The 23149-nt window shown below is 43.7% G+C and overlaps 1 protein-coding gene across 3 annotated transcripts in view; it reads left to right on the forward strand.

Moving 5' to 3' along the window:
• The window catches only part of RAD18 (RAD18 E3 ubiquitin protein ligase), a 588315-nt gene that overhangs the window by 331731 nt on the left and 233435 nt on the right, over positions 1 to 23149 (forward strand). For all 3 annotated transcript variants that reach the window (XM_085624487.1, XM_085624486.1, XM_085624485.1), the window contains exon 9: positions 9136 to 9196. In XM_085624487.1, the coding sequence (XP_085480613.1) occupies positions 9136 to 9196 (61 nt within the window). The remainder of the gene's footprint in view (positions 1 to 9135; positions 9197 to 23149) is intronic.

Consider the following 23149-nt stretch of genomic DNA (forward strand, 5'->3'; position numbering starts at 1 on the left):
CCTGTTAGCTCTTCTCAGCCAGCTTCATGCAGTAATCTGAGTATTCCTTGAAAAGCATTCTGGGATCTAGGTCTGCTCTCCGTCACATACCTAGAACAAAATAAATATACATAGAATCAGATTTCTGACGGCTATAACATCTTTTACAAATATGATTTTTTTCTACTACTGAATCAGATCTCAAACGGACAGATACATTGTGATTCACAGAAAGATTAACCACTAAAATATGCCTCTGTTTGGCCATCCTCTTTTTTGATATGGCTTTATCTCAATTCTAACCTCCTACACACTGAGCACTTGTTTGCATTAGTCTTCTTTCTGCTTTGTCAGACTTCTGCCTCTGATGGTCCACCATCTGAGGGGATTTTTGGGGTGCAGGATGTTGTTTTTACTCCTCAAGGTTATTTGTGTAGCTTCTATGGGGGGCCTACTGTTTGCTTCAGGGCAGTTGTGTTCTAAGTAAGTGAGCAGTGGTGAGAAACATCAACAAACGTGGTGCAGCTGTAAGCAGCTTTGGTACATTCTTTCACACTGCTGTGGGGCTCTGGTGTATGTTAGATGGGATCCACATCTGCTGCCTTGATAGAGCCAGGTTAGTTGCAAGATGCATCCATCAGGAACTACCTTGTTGTTCAGTAAGGGATCGTCTTATTTCTAAGTGTAACTCTATGGTATCTGTTTAAGAGCCTAATGGCAAAGTCCAAGAGTGTCTGGTCATTGATCCCTGACATTCCGACACACAACCGAGCAGAGGAACAAGTGTCGGGTGAAAAAAGCAGAACTCATGCGTCTCTCTGTCAATGATAAAATTATATTATTTCTTAATATTTAATGTTTGCAAAGATATTCCTTATCTTGCGCATCTCTCTTTCTGCAGTTACCACTGATCCCATAAAAGTTATTTTTCTGTACTCCAAGGTGTAGAACAGTGCCTTGCCGGCAAAACATTCCATGAGAACCAGAAGCAGTCCCTTTGAGACGCCCTTGTGATTCGTGCCTGTGATGCACAGTCTATTCATAGGTCTGAGTTCTTCTTGGAAAGTCTCATCTCTTTTAGAGGACTTTCAAGATGTCATCTTAATTTTATAAAGTGGTGCTTCTGCTTTGCTGGCTCCTGCTCGCCTATTCACAAATTGTCTACATGCAACAGGCATGTTGTTGTCTCTTAGGCATTACTTTTTGTTGTGTGATAATTGATGTGAGGTTTACGTCATAAGGCTTCTGTTTCTCAGTGCTGAGCTCCTCATCTCCCCAGCAGTTGAGAGGTTTGAAAGTGGCACAGGGAATTATAGCAGTTTCCTAATCGAAAAATGCTCACCACCTGCGCATACCAGCCTCTCATTCCTAGAATAATTAATTCTAGGAAACAGTGTTATAGAAAACAGCATCATTACTTGAACTAGAAGCCATATCTCTCTCTCTGCATATCTATACCTGGGCTTGTTTTTCTGTGATTGTGCGATCTAAGAAACATAAAACTTTAGCATTTCAGCTGCTTGAAGGGTCTTCTCCTGTTGTAACATACCTTCCTATTAATTTATTTCTGTCTTCTGTAAAATATTAACCTTTGGTTTGGCAACCGTTGCAATACAAGAAAGACCACTTCAGAAAGGATAGAACATGAGAACCATTTCAAAAGGTGGAATCCACTTAAAAAACCACCATAGCTTATGCCAGAAACATTTACACAATAGCAGATACAGATGTGCATGCAGAGTGCTGATCTCTTCATGGTTTTTCGCATAATTTATGAAAAATCATTGAAAGATAGGCACCGCATACACACTTGAGGCCATCTTGCAATGGTTTCAAATGTGGAAATCTGCTGGACTGGTGGGGGAGGAGCGCATGTTGAAGTTTACTTTAATAATAACAAACTTGAGTCCAAACTACATCGCAAAGCTACTGCCGGCACCTCAACGCTTCCAATTTTCATCCCAAACATTTAAAAGACAGCATTCCCTACGGGGAGATGCTGAGACTACATGAGATTCGTAGCCTCAATAGGGATTTAGCCCATTGCCAAATTGAGGCCAAAAAGAGATTTATGGAGCGAGGATACTCAGCCAATACTATTGATTGGGCGATAAGCAAGGCCAGTAAAAAGACTAAGGAATCCAGTCTCTTTGGAGTCAAGTCTAGCATTAAAGAGAAACAAGACCTCCAAGCTATCAAAGATAGTGATGAGACCAATATTAGACTAATCACCACCTACAGCAAACAAGAAAAACAAATCAAATCTATTATAAACAAACAATGGCCAATAGTGTTCACTGATCCAACCATAGGCCTGATACTCTCCAAAAAAAACGAACATAACGTTTCGTTGAGCACTCTCGTTGAACAATGCACTGGTCAAAAGCTGCCCTGAAGCAGTTCAAACTACCAATTGGCTTTCATCTAGAAAGGGTTTTTTCAAATGCAGCTCCTGCAGGGTCTGGCGTTTTGGGATCAATACTTTACAATATCAGTGCTGGACCAGTAAAGATACAAAGCTTTTTCACATGCAGAACTGATTTCGCTGTCTATGTTCTGGAATGCACATGCAAGCTTCGGTATGTGGGAAGTACCAAGTTGCAAGTGCATAATAGAGTTTTACAACATTTGAGGGCAATTGTCAACTCAGATCCCTCCTACCCGGTGGCGCATCATTTCAAACAATTTCATAATAATCTTAACTGTTTGAAGTACTTTGTTATAGACTCGATTCCCGTTTTGAGGAGAGGTGGTAATCATCAAAAACTGCTGCGTGAACTAGGGACTCACTACATTTTAGAATTAGACTCCAAATTGCCCATTGGCCTAAACGCTAGTAAAGATCTTCATAATTTTCTATAAATTCTCAATATTTACATTAGGATGCCAACATATGTATTTAGTATGAGACTACTGGATTTCTTAAGATATACATACAGAAAAAATATTTAAAAATCATTGTTGCACATAAGCTAAGGTACTAGATAAGTTTCCCAATAATGCACCTTTGTAATATGCACCTTTAGCACAGAGCACTTTATTTTAGTTGACACCAATGGTTCAAGCATATGACCAACGGCATTGAGATTATTTCATGTAGATTTACTATGTTTATTGTTATAACCGGGTGAATACTTTTTAAAGGTGGGGACAATATTTTTGGCAAAAACACACTCCACAGTACTGTTGCATAGATTAATATTGTAATTGCATGTAACGTATCACTTTTAGCTGATTTTTTATATAACCCGGGATTGGCCTAAGAATAAAAACTAAGCTCACTATGGACTCCATAGTTACTCCAATATATCAAGTATGGATATATTTTTTGAGTGTATTTATACTGTCAATCCAATGGTATTTGAAGATATTTCAATACAGTTAACTGCCTTATCCCCACCTTTGAGCACATATTTGGTTAATACTGAAGATAACAGCATTTTTTTCCATAACATGCACTTTACATATTACTCTTTACCAATATGGTTTTTAAATAATATATTTGGCTTTCTAAATGCATAGTACAATATATTAAGATATTATTTAAATCAAGTTGTACATTTAATTGTATATTTATTAACTGTGCACCCCCTAATATTCACCGATCAAATACTTTTTACCTGCTTTCTCCTACAAGAAAAGAAGTGACTGAAGAAGTATTAGTCTGTTGTTAGTTACCATTGTCAACATGCCATAATCACGTGGTGAATATAAAAGAAACTGTTTGACTATGCATCGCAAGGCCATTGTCTTTGGCCGAAACGCGTCATGGACATGAGTGAACAAATCAAATAAACTTTGCACTGAGGAATATTGGAGTCTGTGCCCGGTTTTGACTGTGGTCTTAGCTACCAGATTTGCTAGTGTAGCAGTGGAAGTATATCGTCTTTTTTGCGAATCAAAACACAGTGAGAAGGAATGATCTTCAGGGCGACGCAAAGATGATAATTTAGAGGCAAGCCATCAAATTGGAAGCTGAGCGAGGCAAAAAATCTATTGAGTCATGAGCAAGGGGCAGACCCAAATCCCACCTTAACTGTATTGATTGCAATAGGTCTGCTAAGAGTCAGCTAAAGCTGTCTACTGTGAGACCTAATAAAAGCTATCCATCTTGTCCACCCAGAACTACCCTTGTTCTTTCACCCACCTGCCCTCTTCAAGACCTTTTGAATGCTTCAGGTCCTTTGAGAGAGAAAAGAAGCATTTTAAAATGTGCAGAGATCAAGTTTGAACAGCCATATTTCAGATTGGGATAGGTGGGCAGGTGTGCTGTTATAGTGCTATCTTGTGCCTGGTGTGCACCTTAAAGATGGTGAGAAGAAGTTATGCTTAATCCCCTCACACGCCCTTGTTCCAACTTCTGCATGATCAGTTCACACTCCATTATCACTATTACCTCTTCATCCATAACAAGAGTGGCTCTTTGGATTAATTCATCTGGGATGTGTGCAGCCTGCATGTCAAACCCAATGTAAATAAAATGAGAGCCATTAGTTTGGTTTTTGTAGTAACTCTTCTCCAGCACTAGACCCTTTAAAGATTCTCCTTGTTGCTTGCAATTCACTGACATCAGATGTGTGAAATCTATTAGAGACAATTTTGCCTAGTCTACACAACAAGGTCTTCTTCCCCACTCAGCACAGATAGTTTCTGCACAGACTCCAGTTCTTAAAGCATTGCGTTCAACCCCTCTCTATATCACTCATGCCTGATTCCTGCCGTCCTTTCCAGATAACACATAATGCGAGGCAGACCACCATGCTCTTGAACCTTATAAGTCTTAATTGTCAGACTGATTAACTCAAGCCATGGCCCTCTGATGGCATTGAAATGTGGTTCACTGCTGTCATGTCATGGCTCATTTACATTGCAAGTCACTGGAGTCATGTTGACGTCATAGCGTATTGATATTGTGTTAAAGGTATGGTACACCAACGATACGGCGGATTCACATCATGGGCCACTGACGTCATGGGCCACCAATGCCATGTTGCTAATACAGTGTACTGACATGTTTCACTGTTCATTTGGTGTCATGGCTTCATCAATGCAGTGTTGGTGTATTGGTGTGGCAACATCATAGGACATCTCCATGGATTTGTGGAGCAACATTCTTGAGAGATGTCCTGGTTTCGCCATATCACTGATCAACGACATCAAAATACATTAAATTGGAGGACATGAACATAAAGGACCACTAACATCACAGTCTGCTTTGTGATGCACAGATGCCATGAGTTACTGAAGCGATGCTCAGTGTTATCATGGTTCACCAGTACAGTAGTTGCCTGCCACTGAAGTGTATTGGAGTTCATTGTAATCCTTTATTGTCCCATTTCCTCTGTCACACTTTCTTGCTTTGTATGTGCTTGTTACTGAAGCTGTCATCATGGATACCAACACCATGGTTACAGACCACCAACAATGAAGGAGTCTTCACAAAGGAAGACGCCAGAGGAAATTAATCAGTTTTGGAAAAGCAATATTCATAGTGAAAAAGGCCACCAATGCTCAGAACTGCAGATAGAAAAGAGTTATTGGAGTTCTGTGATTGAAAAGAAGTTTTTGTTGTACTGAATATTCGCTCTTACAGATTCGATGTGTGACACGTATTCCCAGGCACCAAACTGGGTCACAAAAACTTTTCAGCCGTGCCACTTCAGTGGGGGCCAGGACACCTCCTAATGATGTCAGTTGTGGAGTTGGAAAGACCCGAAGTCAGTAGTCCTTTTTTTTCTTTTTGTATTTCAATTTTTTTAAATTGAATTGAATAATATCCTTACATAATAAATGCTATGGAAAAGCAATATTTACTAGTGCTGTGTATGCACAGACACACCCATCCGTACTGTACTCAATCTAAACAAAAACAGACATTTAAAAAACAACACACTCTCTAGTGTATAGTAGATCCTGCATAAGATTCACAGCTGATGAATCTGCATAGTCAAGGATGTGTGAGCCTACTAGTGGCAAGCCTACTTTCATAAAATAACCAGTCCCAAACTCTCTACTAGAAGTCATGAGTCCTATATACATTGCCATTTCAAGATATGTCAATAACTAGACTAAAGAATATGTTAGTAGTAAGTCTCATTGACCATTTGGAAATTGTTTATTCAAGCCACGCCCCTTACCCTCTGCACCACTCTGCATTGAGGATTTTGCCGTAAGCGGGAGTGCTGCTCTTGCATCCCAAATCCAGAGCAGTTTCAGCCTCATCTTGACCCTATTGCCTTCTCAAAGAAAACTCTTGACTCTTTGAGAGAACTTTGTGCCAATTGGATACTTGTGTGATTGTTTATTGCAGGTCCTGCTTGAGACTAGCCTGTGTGATATATTTATTAATGCTTGGCATAGCTGGGAAGGTGATTGGAGGAATGCTTGTAAATTGTCTAGCCACTGGCAATCGCTTGGGGTAGCATTCAAACCCATAGTTTTTTTTGCCCACCGTGCCATCTCAGATTAGACCCAGCCAAATGCAAATCTTTCTTGGCCCAGCTCCAAATTGCAAGCATTCCTCCCATCACATTTTGTGTGTATGGTTTATTGATTATTGCCTGTGCATGCCTGACACGGAAGATAGCTCGCGCCATTACATACCTAAGTTGAACTGCTTGGTTGTTGCTAATTAGCATCCCTTATCCGCCTGTACCACCGGAGTAGAACGAACTGGAGACCTTTGCACACTTCTTTGCTGCTGTAGGGTTCGCTGTTGCGTCCACAATCTGAGAGAGAAGAAGACCTTCCAGAAACCAGGCCTGGCTGATTGAGGCAGCTGTGCACAGAGCACCCATCCATACCGACTCTTGACCATTATGAAACTGGACTATTGCAGTGTTCGGTCGTGCAGCCTGCGTTGGCCGTCTCCTACCTTCCCAGTGAATGGTGATGGCAGATTGTGGGCCTACCTGCTTTTCCATGTTGGGACTTGGTGCAGCTCTAAGGCTGAAACCTGAATATTGTTCTTCACGGACATGTGGTCTGAGTTTCCTACCTATGTTCTCTCATTCCTATGCCTAGTTACCAGTGTGATGCCCTGCTAGTTCATTGTACCCTCCATCCTACGTTCCCCTTATTTTCTTATTATTACATTTTAATCCTCACTGTGTCTGTGAAGCACTGGGAAAAGCAGGTAACTGGAATCTTGAGTAATCCAGGTGCTTAATTTTCCTGTTGGGTTTGTGTTGATCTTCCAGCTTAACTGCTTGCCCTGTGCCAGTGGTCACATGTGGTGGGCACCGGCCCTCATTTTTAGAGATCAGGCCTTATTTTTTATTATCTGACTCAGAGCAAGACAAAAAGGCGGGACAAGGGCAGGGAAGGAGGAGGAAGCTTAAGATAGAAGATGGAGATGAAGAAGAACATGCATGACTACAATTAAAATGCAGTGCGTATAGGGTATTGTATCTTATTGCATTGTAATTGCATTTATGTAGTGCTTACTTCCCATGACAAAGCGTGTACGCACTTTATGCCAGGTTGTGTAACAAAGAGGGATGAGTTGTAGTGAAGAGTAGGCAGACTTAGTATTTGGCAACTCGGGCATTTGGTGGATGAACCTCTTGGGCCTGCACTAATATTTTAACACATTAAGCACTATTAGTACCAGCCTTTTGTGCTCTGCTACCGTGGCGTCAAGGAGGTGACTCAATGGAGCAAAATCAGTGATAATAATCTGCACGTGTGCTTGGTGATCCTGGGCAGCTCCCACGGAATAACCTCAGTTTCAAGGGCTTCCTGCTGCTTGTCTCAGGCTGTAACATCTGGAGCGGGTTAATGCCAAACATCAGCATAAGTTAGAATCTGCCGGAGAAACTTCACAACACCTTCGGACAGACCTTGGCACCCCTAGTGTTGCCCAGACCCACCCTTGCTAAGCAAGGGCACCGCACCCTGCTGCTGACAGAGAAATTATCATGCTTACTTATTGTTTTAACCATCCTTACTTCTTGTTTTAACCATCCTTCTGCTCAGGCATCCTATAAAGGGGTACTTGTTTGCGGCATCTGGCGTGTATTGGTGCACAGGTACCGCATGCAGCGCTTCAACACTCCATCAGGGGCAGCAAGCGCTATATAAATGCAAACCTTTCCCCCTTCTCTATTCCTCCACTATCCTTCTCAATCCAAATAAGTGACTAACATATCCACCGCTCAATTTACTTTCATATTTCACTCTACTAATTCACCACTAATCCTTTACGGGTTCGGGAGTAGCGTGCAGCAGAAAAAGCGCTTTGACAACTCGTCAAGGGTAATAAGTGCTATATAAATGCAATTACAATACAACACCTTATGTATTGTCAGAAATGTGCCTGTCTCATAGGCTGAAGAGCAGGTTCACTTTCTGCCCTCTTGGTCCTATAGTGCTTCTGAACTCTGAGACGAAAGACACGTGCTTTATGTGCTCTCATAGAATTGTGATAATGTCCCACTAAACCCGGACCCTATTTAGAATTATAGATGGGTAGCAGTGAATTAAGGGGATGTTTTTAACCAGCAAGTTCTGAGTGGCATCAACTAAACACAAGCAAAGCTCGACATGTCTGTGATGTCACTCAGAGCCCGAGATGAAAAACATCTCCGTAATTCGCTTTTTACCCATGTATAATGTTATGTTATATATGACACCCTAAATCATCAGTCAGAGGAGAAATGGGGAGCAACACATACCATGGCCTCGCCTCCTTGACAGAAATGTAAAAAATAAATACATTACCTGCCAACCTTACCCAGCCCCAGCACCTTCCCTGCCATCCTCCCCCCTCCTGCAGCCCTGCTTCCTGCTTTGAGTCAAAGCAGCCCTGCGCTGCCTGGCTCCCAGAGAGCCCTGTCAGCCCGTCCTGGAAGGCCTTCATGACGTAGAAATGGTGGGTAACACGTTTTATGAACTGTTGCTATAACATAACAGTGAGTTATGAGATTCGTAAACTGATGCATAACAAAGTGCCTTTATACCCTTTGCTCAGTTATTCCAGGGCGCATTGATCAGAATCCAGGACCTGCCCCTTTCTATCCTTTGTGAACAGGAATGCTCCCCAATGCCTCAACTCTGAGCTAAATGTATCCTGATTCATCCACTTCTCATAATTTATGCATGGGAACAGCTCTTTCAAATTATTTCATGTGACTTTACTTCCTTGTGTTTTTTCAGAGCATGACGTTCACCAAAGACCAGTCCGAGCAAGAGATCGAGGGGATTCACAGCTGTTACCGTAAGTGACGCCATCACTGGCGGGCTGCCTGGTTTTTACTGCACGCCATTTGTTATTCTCGATAGTTATTAATGTATGTCTTCTGAATACCACGGCAGAACTCCATGTTTTCTGCGGCTGCTGCATTCTTTCTCTGTGCGTGACTGACTGATTCACATTAAGAACATCTTATAGAAAACCCGCGAAGGAGCGCTGCGGCCACAAAACTTAATTCGTTGGTTGAAGCTTTTTTTTAATAATAATACATTGTTTTTCTATGTAGCTCCTCATTCCTCACTACATGCATTATCTTATTCATCCGCCTTGCTGGCTTTGGTCGCCCTTAGTTTAAGCAAGGTGTGGATGTTACCGCTCCCAATTGATAAGAAATATGTCAATGCCCATAGGAGTTTCCACTGATTTCTAAAACTGATTGAGCCATTGAGTCAACTGATGGGCCATCTTGGAATCCAACAATTCTAAATTAACATTACTGTTCAGTAAAGTGGAGATTGGGAGGGACATGAAGATAGCGGAGGAAGGTGGGAAGGAGCAATACGCATCATTTTAGTAAAATGTTTTTATCATTAGTGGCACCTTAGATTTTAGGTGCTCATTCGAGGTTGTGAGACTTTCCCCTTATTTAGCATTATTGCCAGTACCTACAGCGAGTTACCACTGTCACTTATCCGCCTCTGCAGTTACCAGCCCAAGCAGCAACTCAGGGGTCGGGTCATTTATAGCCCTTACTGTCCTGCAGGTAAGATAAAGAATGCTAGTAGTACTATGTCAGAACAAACATTGGCAAAGCCAAAAGGTCTTGCCTTTTCGACCTGTTGGCTTTGCCAGTGCTTGTTTGGGGGGGGGGTGTCGAGGGTTGGGTGCGGGAAGGCGCACGAGGGAGAGAGTATCGCGGGGTTAGGGTTGTTTCGAGGAGGGGAGAAGCATACGAGGAAGAAGGTAACACAAAGCACGGGGTGGGATGTTGTGCTGTGGAGAAAGTACAAGAGGGCGTGAGCCACACAGAGGGAGTTACCGGAGGGAAAGCATACAAGGGAGGGAGTAACTAAGAGTGCCCAAGTTTTGCTTGTGCGGGAAACACATGAGAGAGAGCAGCAAGGAGCAGGGAAAGCATGCAAGGGAAGAGCAACACTGAGCACAGGGGTGGGGTGGTTTTCGGGTAAAGAAGCGCACACAGAGTAGAGAGCAGCAAAGGGTGGAGGCGTTTGCAGGGAGAGTACGACACAGAGGGCAGAGGTCTTTTGCGCACATGAGAGGGGGAACAACACAGAGCGTGAGCATAAACACAAAGAGAAAAGGAGTTCCCCTAAAGGTGAGCAGTGGACTGATACAGGCCAGCCAAGCAAAAGTATGATAAGAGGCTATGCTCCAAGTGAGGGACACGCATAAGATGGGACAAGGAAAGCCATTGGATAAGGAGCGCACAATTAAGAGTTGCAGTAGAGCCAACCAATGGTAAGCAATGGGCAGACTGTAAGCTCTTGATAAGCCCACAATAAATCTTTTGCAACCAGAGAGCTTGCGATCTCTGGTAAGTTAGACCTTAAAAAAAGGGGAGAGCATCTTGTGGAGAGTTGTCCCACTGGGAGAAGGCCATTCCAACACATTGTGGGTGCAGGGAAGAAGGCTCCTCTCTCCACCTACACAGCTCTAGCTTCCTTTCTCTCTGGCTGTGCAGTGTGATGGACACTGCTCTACCTTTGTTTTTGATCTACCCCCTTGCTATGCTGGGGGAGAGGGGGTGTAGACCACATCAGCCACAGAAAATATAAATAAATACGCAAAATGTTATGCTTGTTTTTTTCCGACTGCTCTGTGGCATTCTGGCTGACTTCCCTCTTCGGCAAAGCAAAGGGTGTAACCTACACAACAGTTGAGCAAAATCTGTACCCTGCAGCAGGAGCGAGGACATATTTCCCGTGCATCTGTGGGAGCTGATTCACCTGCTCCCTACATCGAAGGGATCAAAGCAAGTTGAGTTGGACCGGCCAAGATCTTTTTGTAGGAGTGTATCCCATCCCTAAGCATAGTGTCGTGAGGTGGGCAAAAGCAGAATAAATAATCTGAAAAATGGGGAATTGCCATTGCGATGTGCCTGCATGCTGGCGGAAATCAACTCCAAAATGCATGATTTGGCTGCTGAGCAAAGGGCTGCCTCTTCCACCCCAAAAAAATTTAATTTGCTTAACAGGTGGTGAGAAAAGTCCACCTCAAATACTGAATCCACCAAGACCTCGATGTGCAGGACATTTGGAAAACAATAACAATAAACAATACAATTAGTGTCTGAAGTCGTCAAGAATAAAGCATCATATTAATGGAAAATGTATGTTATTTGGGTGGAAAGCCTGCCATGCAGCACAGCTGTCTTGTTGCGAAAGACTTGTTGTTGACCTGGAAGGCAACCCCGCCCACTGCTTTTCATTGGATTTTTGTTTTGTCACTTTTATTTTCTTGCTTTCTGGTGTTATTTGTTTTTGCCGCTCGTCTCCTGTTTGCCCTTCCCGTAGAGTAGTGTTTACCACGACTCTGACTGGCTCCTTTTATCCTCCCACAACTGTTTGTTATTGAGAACTTTTTTCTTTTTGTAAAAGCACTCAATGCATTTCCCTCGTTGTTCTCGTTTTCTTCTCTATGTCCCACCCTGCCTCTCCGTTTTCCTTTTACACTTTGAAGCCTCACATTCATCCTTCATGTGAACCTTTATCAACCAACGTGTGTAATAACATTTTATCAATAGCTACATATTTCTTATGCTTCTGAACTGTACTTTCACCATTTGTTGAATTATGTTCTTTGACTGTAAAACTCCATCCTTCAAGCCCTTCCAGTCTCTTCTAAAATGCAAACTAAGCTCTTTCACCTAACATGTCATTTTCTTATAAAAATAGCTAGCAGCCTATATGATGCTCGCCTCTCCATATGCCTTTCCACACCTAGCCTAACCATTACACTTAGTAAGGTTCATAATGTGCAGCAGACGCAGTAGCACCTTGAACCAAACGCCATTCAGCCTGATTACAGCTTTATTTCACAAATCAAGCAGATGCCCTTTCCTTACCTGCACTACTGCCCCTGACACACTGCCCACTCTACACTTTTTACAATATTTTCTGCCAACTTGCATTGTGACCTACAAACTAAACATAGCTGTACTTCCGTAACAACTACTCCCCACTTAATCACTGCTTTTTGTAAGACTCCCTCAACATGCCTCCCCCTCTCCGGTCACTGGTCTTAGCACCTGCACTCCCTGGGGAACACTTTTAATTCATTCAGCAGGTACAGTGGCACCAGGACACTTAGGCCTAAGGGACCTATTGAACTCAGAACTCTGATTCATTTTAGATTTTAAACAGGGGCCAAAGAGCCTAGATTTCTTCCCTTGCACTCAGGGCACTCACACACTGCGTACCCCGCTGGGTACTTCTGTACATTTTGCACTTGGCTCTGTTGTTAACTATAAAGTTTGCTGTTTCATTTCAGTGCTTTGGTAACATTATGACCTGCCTATCACCCTTTTTCGCTGCCCACCAACCCCTATCAAACTCCAAACCAGTAATCCTTTATTTTTTATTTTTTTCGGATTTTACTGGTTGTACCCAGAGTTCATGGACTGCACCTCCGGTCGCAGTTCAAGTACCGAGACGGGGTACCGACGGATAGAGGTGGGCCCCCTTCCCTAAGCTGTCACCAGGTTGAGGTGAGGCCGCTTATCCATGAACTTTGGGTACAACCAGTAAAATCTGAAAAAACGAAACGATTACTGGTTTGATATCAGAGCACTTATTACTACTTTCTCACGGGCAGCAGCAATCTTTCTAGGTCCTGACAAAAGCCTTGATACCTTTTGGGTTGACGTGGCTGAAACATGTAGACCTCTTTGGCCACCACTAAGCAGTCTAAATCCATACTGCTTTTGCACTGTCTATTAATCCTGTCAGTAAGAGCAAGTTATTAAAAATGTTTTGTTCCGACTAGGCAATTTTAACTTCACCACCTCACTCTATTACATTGTTTTTGCACTGCACCCCATCACTACTCTCCCAGCATCTCTCATCTGTGGGATTTAGTATATCCTCGATAGGGTAGGAATACCAAAAACATCCCTGAGCTCCTTCTTCTCAGAGAAGAAGTTGTAGCCCTTAGTGGGACTAGGTTTTCCCTCTAAGAGGAGATACCCAGCTGATGAAGCATGCCACCTCTGGTGGGTGAGGGTATTCGTCCTGAAAGGGATTTCTTCCTCAAGGAGATCGCGTGAGTCTCCAGTCTGTCACGCCATATGCTTACGTTTGCAAGTTAGGACCCAAGGATTTGTTTGGGTTGATAATATTCCGCAAACCACACCTCGGCCTGTGATTCCACGAACCACTCCTCGGCCTGTGATTCCACGAACCACATCTTGGCTTGTGGTTCCACGAACCACACCTCGTCCCGTGGTTCCACATACCACACGTCAGCCCGGGGTTCCACATACCACACGTCGGCCTGGGATTCCACATACCACACCTTGGCCTGTGATTCCACATACCACACCTCGGCCTGTGATTCCACATACCACACCTCGGCTTGTGATTCCACACACCACAAGTCGGCCTGTGATTCCAATCACCACACCTCGGCCTGTGATTCCACGTACCACACCTTGGCTTGTAATTCCACGCACTGTACTTCGGCGTGTGATTCCACGCACCACACCTCGGCCTGTGATTCCACCACCACACCTCAGCCTGTGATTCCACCACCACACCTCGGCCTGTGATTCCAATCGCCACACCTCGGCCTGTGATTCCATGTACTACACCTCGGCTTGTAATTCCATGCACCATACTTCGGCGTGTGATTCCACAAACCACACCTCGGCCTGTGATTCCACGAACCACACCTTGGCCTGTGGTTCCAGGAACCACACCTCGGCCTGTTGTTCCACGTACCACACCTCGGTCTGTCGTTCCACGTCCCACCTCAGCCTGTGGTTCCATGTACCACACCTTGGTCTGGGATTCCACGTACCACACATCGGCCTGTGATTCCACATACCACACCTCGGCCTGTGATTCCATGCAGCATACTTTGGCTTGTGATTCCACAAACCACACCTCGGCCTGTGATTCCGCATACCACATCTCGGTATGTGATTTCACGTACCACTCCTCGGCCTGTGATTCCACATACCACACCTTGGCCTGTGATTCCACACACCACACCTCGGCCTGTGATTCCATGCACCACACCTCGGCCTGTGATTCCACGCACCACACCTCGGCCTGTGATTCCACGCACCACACCTCGGCCTGTGATTCCACGCACCACACCTCGGCCTGTGATTCCACGCACCACACGTCGGCCTGTGATTCCACGCACCACACGTCGGCATGTGATTCCACGCACCACACGTCGGCCTGTGATTCCACGCACCACACGTCGGTCTGTGATTCCAAGCGCCACACCTCGGCCTGTGATTCCACGTACCACACCTCGGCCTGTGATTCCACATACCACACCTCGGCCTGTAATTCCACATACCACACCTCCGCCTGTGATTCCACATACCATACCTCCGCCTGTGATTCTGCATACCACACCTCCGCCTAGAGATTATCCAGCTACTGTGTCTTCCTAAAGTAGAAAGTTGTGAGTCAGCAATGCTAATATTAATGTGTTTCATCTCTGGATTGATGTCGCTGGCCTGTGCCTGGAGCAGCAAAGCTATATCCTGCTTATATGGAATGATAATGAGGTTGGCATCTCTACAAACTTTTAAGAGGTTGTTGGCATGCACGCTTTCTGTGAACTCTCCTTGTAAAGCTCTCTATTACCGGACTTTGTCCTCGTAATATTCTAATGTATAGCTTCTGCAGTGGTTCAAAAAGGATTGCAGGGTCAGAAGTCCCATTCTTGCCTTCGAATTTACATTTTTAATCTTAGTGATTTACTAATGATATTTCCATTTGCTCACCTTTGTGAAATGCCAAAATAGTTTGCTCCTCAGTGCACTGCAGAGGTAAGTGAATATTTGGATTTTATTACTTCTAATTTTAAAGAGTAGTTAAGGATGAAGTCTTCCTAGAAAAAGGTCTTTGTCCTTTGAAAATCAGTTACCAAGTGGCATACTCTTAGGGCTAAAAGGCAGATGGTAGATGCCTACACTTCAGAGGAGAGGGGAAAATTAGGTGAAAAACGTTTTGGAAAGAATACTATAGTATGGAGGGGAAAAACAGGGACAACAAAATGAGGTGAGGTTATATAGAATTTTCTGGTGACAAGGCACAGAAGAGGGAAGAGAAATCCTGAGAAATGTGCAGTCCTGCTCCTCGAAGTTAATTAGGGCATCTTTTTGGTAATGAATGGACAAGTAGATCTCTTTCGGTCTGGCTTATTGTATCGGTAACCTCACGCGGTCTAAAACAAATCATTCTTAGAAATGCAGGAATATGTAAGGGGGCTCTGGGCCAACCCTCTTCATGGATTGGCCCGTTCAGATGACATTCAAATTCGGCATGTCCCCACCACAGCATACAGAATGGGGCAATGGGCCAGCCCCCTTCTGACATTGGCTTGTTTGCCCTGTGAGTGATGGCAGTTTTGCTGAACCCGTGCACAGCCCTCTAAAAAGAAGTACAATTCAGCGCCAGGGCAGGTTGGCCAATACTTTTGCCTCTTTTATGTTTTTAGTCATATTTCTGTGCTTAAATTATGTCTTCAGGTTACAGTAATTCTAAGCGTATACTAACTTTTCTTTGCACGAGTAATAATCATTTTTCCTGTGATGTCCAAAAATCTAAAAAAGGGGGTTATGTACCTGCTCTATTTACATCTTTCTACTAGGAAACAATATACTGTACTATTACATTTAGATGTGATTTTTCTTTTTGTTATTTTGACATTTATTGAAAGCTCGTGTCCCATCCGTTTAGGCGATTGTTTACTTTCTTTGTTTTTCTTCTTTTCATTTTTGTATCGTATGCATAAAATGTACAAGATGTAAACAATTTAGCTATTGTACCATCTTGTGAAGAACAAACATGTTCGCGTTGCCAATGCCTTCTGTGACATAGAATGATTGAGATATTAGCTAATACTTTTTTCCAGACTGTTTGGCAATCCTGGAAGAGGCAAGCTGCTTAAAAATATGTTGTCAATTTAAGATTTTAATGAGGCCAATGTGTATTTTAGGGACTGTGGCTGAGTTGGTGTCACGGTATAGGTATGATTGCCATGATTCGGGATAGTGGATTTTTAGAAGGCTACTAAAAGATAGTGAGGAGTAAGCTCCCCATACATCTAAATGTGCGTCACTCAATGCAGTACATATGAGGATGATCTGTATATTATGAGGTCAAATATCAGCTGGCTTGTGAAATCAAAAAAGAAAAGTAGCAAAAGAAAAATTTGCAAAAGAAAGTTTACCGTGTTAATCTTTCTTGGCAGAAAATCTTTAGTGTGTGTGCAGTGGAAACATGTCTACAACCATTTCTGGCACCAACAAGTACATTGGAATATAGTGGCGTTTTGTCAGTTATGTATCTTCAAAAGATTAAGCCACGTTTTTCAGAACTCCCCTGCTCAAGCATTTGGCATTTTCCTAATAATAGTGATATTGTGGACTGGAGCCCTGTGAGCAGCTACAGACAGAGTTTTGTGATGGGGTCCTCGGCTCCTGGTGGGCCTACAATGGGTGTCTGCTCCCCTGGCTCCTGGACCGTCTTCTGTCCTAATGGGCTGCAATTATTATATTTCAATCACATTCAGTTAATTGTGGGATGTGATTCTGTTGTGCTTAACATCAATAACGCCCTTGTACTGTCAAATTAGAAACATTATTTAATTTTCAGTCCTGGTTTTATATAGCAAATGTTTTTTTGAGAAGGATCACACCAGGAAGAGTCCCTCCACTGTCTGATCAACTGCAACTACCAGTTGCAAACCCCAAATTCACATTCTAGATGTCACCATGCAGCACACTGTCACCCTTAAGCTTCTGTTCCTTCACCCCAAAAATGATATTTTTAATAAGATGAGTTCCTTCGTTCCTATCTGTTTAAAAGGTTTTGTTTAACTTTTGTTTGATCCCTCTGCATTCAGCTTTGTGCTTTATCCTTAACCTGGCTTTCACACAATACATCCATGTACCTGAAAAGTTCTTTCTACCTTACTATAAATTCTGGGTTTCTTGTCTTTGAAATCCCAAATCAATTTGTTTTCTAGTTACGTGCACTGATGTTTCTTGGAATCACCATACATTTAAGTGTGAAAAGTGAGTGGACCAGTCCATACTAATGACCCCATTTATTTCCAGTGGTGGAGGTGTATAAGTGGGACTGCGTGCAAGGCACATTATGGCAGTTGGCAAATGTTTTTGGTACCTTTGTCTTTCCCAGTGTTCTGGTGCCTTCGCTTGCCAATATTTCTAAACATTGAGCCATCCATGACGAGGTTCTTATGGAATTGAGAAGAATACTAAGCCACAAACTATCTCTTTCTGCATTCAACCGAATCCAGCAGATTTCCACAACTGGCTTGACCTTGGTTCGAGTCGATCTCTGTTCCTGATGTGCATAATTCGATCAAGCATTGATAGTCCAAGGGATTCACTGTCCCTTAGGATCCTCCTAGCTCATTCGATGCAAGAGTGAGCGGCGATAACACTTGAACTAAATACCCAGCACCAACAATTCTTCCTTTGCCTTCTCACACTTCTCCTAAACAAATTCAAGATCTAGAGATCAGAGTAAGTGACAAATGAGAATCTTGTTTTCTACTTCTCCCTTTATTAATTAATTGTTCCCGAGACAGCTTTTGAGGAAAAGTTGCACAGATTCAGGGATATGGGGCCAGATGTACGAACACATTTTCCCATAGACACAGAATGGGTACAACTATTTGATACATCTGGCCCCTAGTTCTTACAGTAGTGAACCCATCTGAATCTGTCTAACTCTAATTTAGGGGATGCCCAAGTGTCTTTGGACCTGATTCACAAAGGGCCTCTGTACTCAGGCCGCACTCAGGCGGAATCTCCTAAATGAGAATTCTCATTACTGAGGCTTCCCCACGAGTGAGGAGGGCCTTTGTGAACCAGGCCCTTAGAGAGAAATTTGCACTTGATTGGCTTCTGTTGATATTTACAATTCGGGTTCTTTGATGGCACTTTAGCTCACTGTGCTTTCCACAAGTTTTCGTCTTTAGCTCTAGGTCGATGCCATTTTGTAAACACGTTCCTGCTGGAAACGTTTTTATTGCTCAGTCCAAGTCCTGTGATTCCAACATTTGTATCTATCATCATCATCTACGTGGGCTTCAGCTCATGTTTCTGCTAGTGTCTCAGTTGCTCCTGAATACTCTGGAGCTTAGGTGCTCTTGGGATCATCACCATTCCTCGTTGCTGGTGGTGTAGCTGCTTCTTCTGCAGACCGAGTTGTCTCCTGCATCATTCATTGCTGACATAGCCGGATTGAGCTGGGGGACCATGGTAGATGTTCTTTTAGTGGCTTCGTCACAGCAATTTGGAAATATTTAGTTTGACTTGTGATGTCAATAAACTCTCCCACTATTCTGCTATCTGCCCTCTGGAGATACGGCACATGCGCAGATAATATATTTACTTTCTTCTTCCCTAGAAATCCTTAAGCCAACTGGCAGGGGTGACGGCCTTTACAGTATTCCTAACACTCCCAAGTGCATGCCGAGGCACCTCCAACTCACTGTTGCTCGACCAAAAGCACAGGGTCCTCAGCTGAGAGCCTTTGAGGCATCCCATGCTAGAGTCTTGAACTCCAGGACCCAAGCACATGCCACTCTAGCCGAGGCTCATCACAGAGGGACCCAGGCACATGCCACACTAGCCGAGGCTCATCACAGAGGGACCCAAGCACATGCCACACCGGCCGCAGCTCATCACAGAGACACCCAAGCACATGCCACTCCAGCCGAGGCTCATCACAGAGGGACCCAAGCACATGCCACAGAGGCTGAGGCTCATCACAGAGGGACCCAAGCACATGCCACACCTGCCGCAGCTCATCACAGAGGGACCCAAGAACATGCCACACCAGCCAAGGCTCATCACAGAAGGACCCAAGCACATGCCACACCAGCCGAAGCTCATGACAGAGGGACCCAAGCACATGCCACACCAGCCATGGCTCATTACAGAGGACCCAAGCACATGGTACACCGGCCGAGGCTCATCACAGAGGAACCCAAGCACATGCCACACCAAGAAGGATCATCACAGAGGGACCCAAGCACATGCCACACCGACGAGGCTCATCACTGAAGGACACAAGCACATGCTACACTCACCGAGGCTCATCACCGAGGAACCCATTCGCATGCCACACTGGCCGAGGCTCATCACCGAGGGACACAAGCACATGCCACACCGGCCGAAGCTCATCACAGAGGGACCCAAGCACATGCCACACCGACCGAAGCTCATCACAGAGGGACCCAAGCACATACCACACCTGCCGAGGCTCATCACAGAGGGACCCAAGCACAAGCCACACCAACCGAGGCTCATCACGAATATGACGTTACAACGCACACAATTACAATACATGCCTTTGCAACGCAGGTTTTACAACACAGCTACCTTTACAACGCATGATTGTAACTACCTTTACAATGCATTCCATTACAACGCATACCATTACAATGCATAATACTTTTAGGGTAACAGTGGGGTAAGTGTTGGATAGTGTAGGGGTAAAAATTACTATTCCCATGTACCCCCCTAAACCCATACCCACCCTAGAACTAAACAAAAAACTCCATTACTTACCTTATAATGCTTTGTAATGGCATGCGTTGTAATGGCATGCGTTGTAGTGACATGAGTTGTAGTGACATTCGTTGTAATGTCTGCGTTATAATGGCATGCGCTGTAAATGCAGTTGTGTTGTAACTAACGCGTTGTAAAGGTAGTGCTTTGTAATGGCTGCGTTGTAATGGTTGTTTCCCCTCATCATACAGCCAACACTCCTGCACCCTGCGAATAACTTCCCCCTCTATTTACGAGGCCATGACTGCCCTTGCGCCCTGTGCTGAGACTCCCTTCAGGGGCAGAACTAGCACCCGCTCGTCCCGCTAGCGCGAGATTTGTTTCAGTGCTGATGGCACGAGAAAGAGTTGATAAAATAATTCCCACTGCATGATCCGTGTAGCCTTACTTATGAGTAAAGGGCGAATTTCAGGGAACAAACTTTAATAGAATAGACCCCTGCTTTAGGTGTGCTAACCTCAGGTTCCAGAAAGAGGGAAGGACGAAAATACCTCTTACATGGATTTTAAGCACGTTATACACAATATCACAAACAAATGCACTAGTATTGTGTTCCTTTCCGTGAACATAATCCAGTTTGCTTAGGTTTTCAATAAATCTGCCTACAAAAAACGCTCATTTATTTTTGTGTGCAATGCTGTTTCGGTATGGTCTTTAAGAATGGCAGCCCCTCGATGCCTGTTAATAGTCGAAGCCCCTTAATGGACGCCCCTGCTAGAAGCTGAACGTTGTTTTCATTTTCATTTCGGGCAAGAGGTTCGGGGGTTGGGGGGGGGAGGGGAGTGGAAAGGTGAGTACATTTGAGGGTGGCAACTTTGTTAATTAAACAAAATTATGGGGCCAATTCACAAAGATAATGTCGGCTGTAAACATACGTTAATGATCAAATTTACCACACTTATGCCAGCTAGGCATTCATAGAGAAATTCCTGGAAAGCATAAGCCGTTTTATGTGTGTGAGGCTCTGTGCATCCTTAAATCCCACTCAGGGGTCTACACAGTGGTCAGCCTTGTTGATTTGTGAACTCTCCACCCCGTTTCCAGCCTGGAGAAAAAGTTGTATATTTACTTCAACCTACTACTGCAGTAAGTGCCCTTTCTAAGGTGGTAAGTGAAATGCATCACTCCCGAATTTAGTTTAGGGATAGGCAAAGGGGTGAAGAAAGAAAAGATTTTCCCCAAGGAAAATAAATCTGCATTTACACGGTGCAATCTATCCCCCCTTAACCAGCTCTCTTTCAGGGAGGGAATAGATTTTTTAAAAAATACACGTGATTTACAAAGGGATCAGTCTGGAAACCTGCACCTAGTTCTCCTACTATTTTTTTGTAAATGTGCTCCTGTGCACTTTCTAGTCGGATTACATTTCCCTGTATTGCTTGTTTGATTTTTAAATGAAATGTGTATGTCTCCAACTGAGCTGAATATTCTTGTTAATATTCGCTTGTCTGTGCATGATTTCATTTTCTAAATAACCTCGTCTCCCAGGCACACCGCCTGGGACCATTGCTGGCTCTTTTAATATCTAAAGGGGACAGTCGTGGAGTTTAATAACACAGCAACATTTGCATCTCTTCCCCAATCTCCAAGGCATCATGTATTCATGAAATTTGGCTTTTAGCGACATCTCACTTAATAATCCCGTGACGTGTCTGGCCCCATCCCAGAATCCGACAATGAAGAGCGTGCATTCCTTCCTCTTCCGTCAGATCTGCCTAGTTCTCTGGTGAAAATTGCATTTCATACCCTCATGCTGTCTTCTGTTATGAGGAATTGGTCCACGTGGCCTTTTTGTAACTTGATATGACTTTGCTTGTACTCACACCTGCAGCTTGTGCTGTCCTGTCTAGCAAGGGTATCAGAGAGGAGGTGAGCAGCATTCCTCTCCTGTGGGTATGAGGACCATTATATATATATATATATATATATATATATATATATATATATATATATATATATATATATATATATATATATATATATATATATATATATATATATATATATATATATATATATATATATATATATATATATATATATATATATATATATATATATATATATAATTACCTACTGGCGGTCGCCAGTAGGTAGTTATAGTTAGGACCACGTTTCCATAGGAAATCCGCAACATTCTATTTTGAATAACTTTGGCGCCGGTCGACGAATCCTCGCGAATTTTTCAAAATAGGTGGGGCGCTACACTCCGCTCCTACCCTGAAAGTCTCGGGGGGATTCGTCAAGCGGGGGCTGAGATAAAAGGGGGGTCCCAAAACGCGTTTTTCCCATGCATTTTTCCATAGGACCTTTAGACAGGGCTACAGCCCGAACGGCTGAACAGAATTACTAGAAATTTGGCAGAGAGGTAGTCCTCAGGTCAAGGAAGTGCCTTTTGTAGGTTTGGTGTAAATCTGTTCAGTAGATTCTGAGAAAATAGCCTTTAAATCAATATATATATCTGAGCCAGCTTACGGTGCGCTTACCGTACGCGTACGGTGGCGTGCGCGAGCGCGATTCTGATTGGCTCTTAGATCTTAGTAAACATTCGAATCGGCCGAAACCAGGAAGCGGCGGCCGCCATTTTCTCTCTTGCACTGAGCTTTAGGTTTTAAAATAAAGCCCAAAAACATGTAAAGGGGCTGTTTAGACAGCTCCAACACACATAGCCATGTTGAGGGAGTTCCCAAAGATCCCCCAAGGCCAAAAATTGAATTTTTATTTTTTCGCTAATTTCGCCGATTACGCTTACCGTACGCGTACGGTAAAAAAATATAAAAAAAAAAAAAAACTATCCACACTCTCCCCACCCCGTGTGCAATTGGTTGCCGAAGGCCACCAATTGTGCATGGCTTATAAGCGGTGTGATAAACTATAATATTTTTAAAAAAAATAATAAAAGAAAAAATTATCCACACTCTCTCCACCCCGTGTGGAAATGGTGCCCGAAGGGCACCATTTGTGCATGGCTTATAAAAATTACGAAAAATTAAAATATTACCTTTCAAAACGAAGTGCATCATATGTCCTCCATGTGCACGGTGCGCGAAGCGCATCGTGCGTACATGGCCCATCTAGCGTAACGTGGGCACGCGGTGCGCGTAGCGCACCGCGTGCCCACCGTGCGTGCACGGCACTAACTGCGTAAAGTGGGCGCACGGTGCGCG

Source organism: Triturus cristatus, chromosome 9, assembly GCF_964204655.1.
Source record: "Triturus cristatus chromosome 9, aTriCri1.1, whole genome shotgun sequence".
In the NCBI taxonomy this organism is placed as follows: Eukaryota; Metazoa; Chordata; class Amphibia; order Caudata; family Salamandridae; genus Triturus; species Triturus cristatus.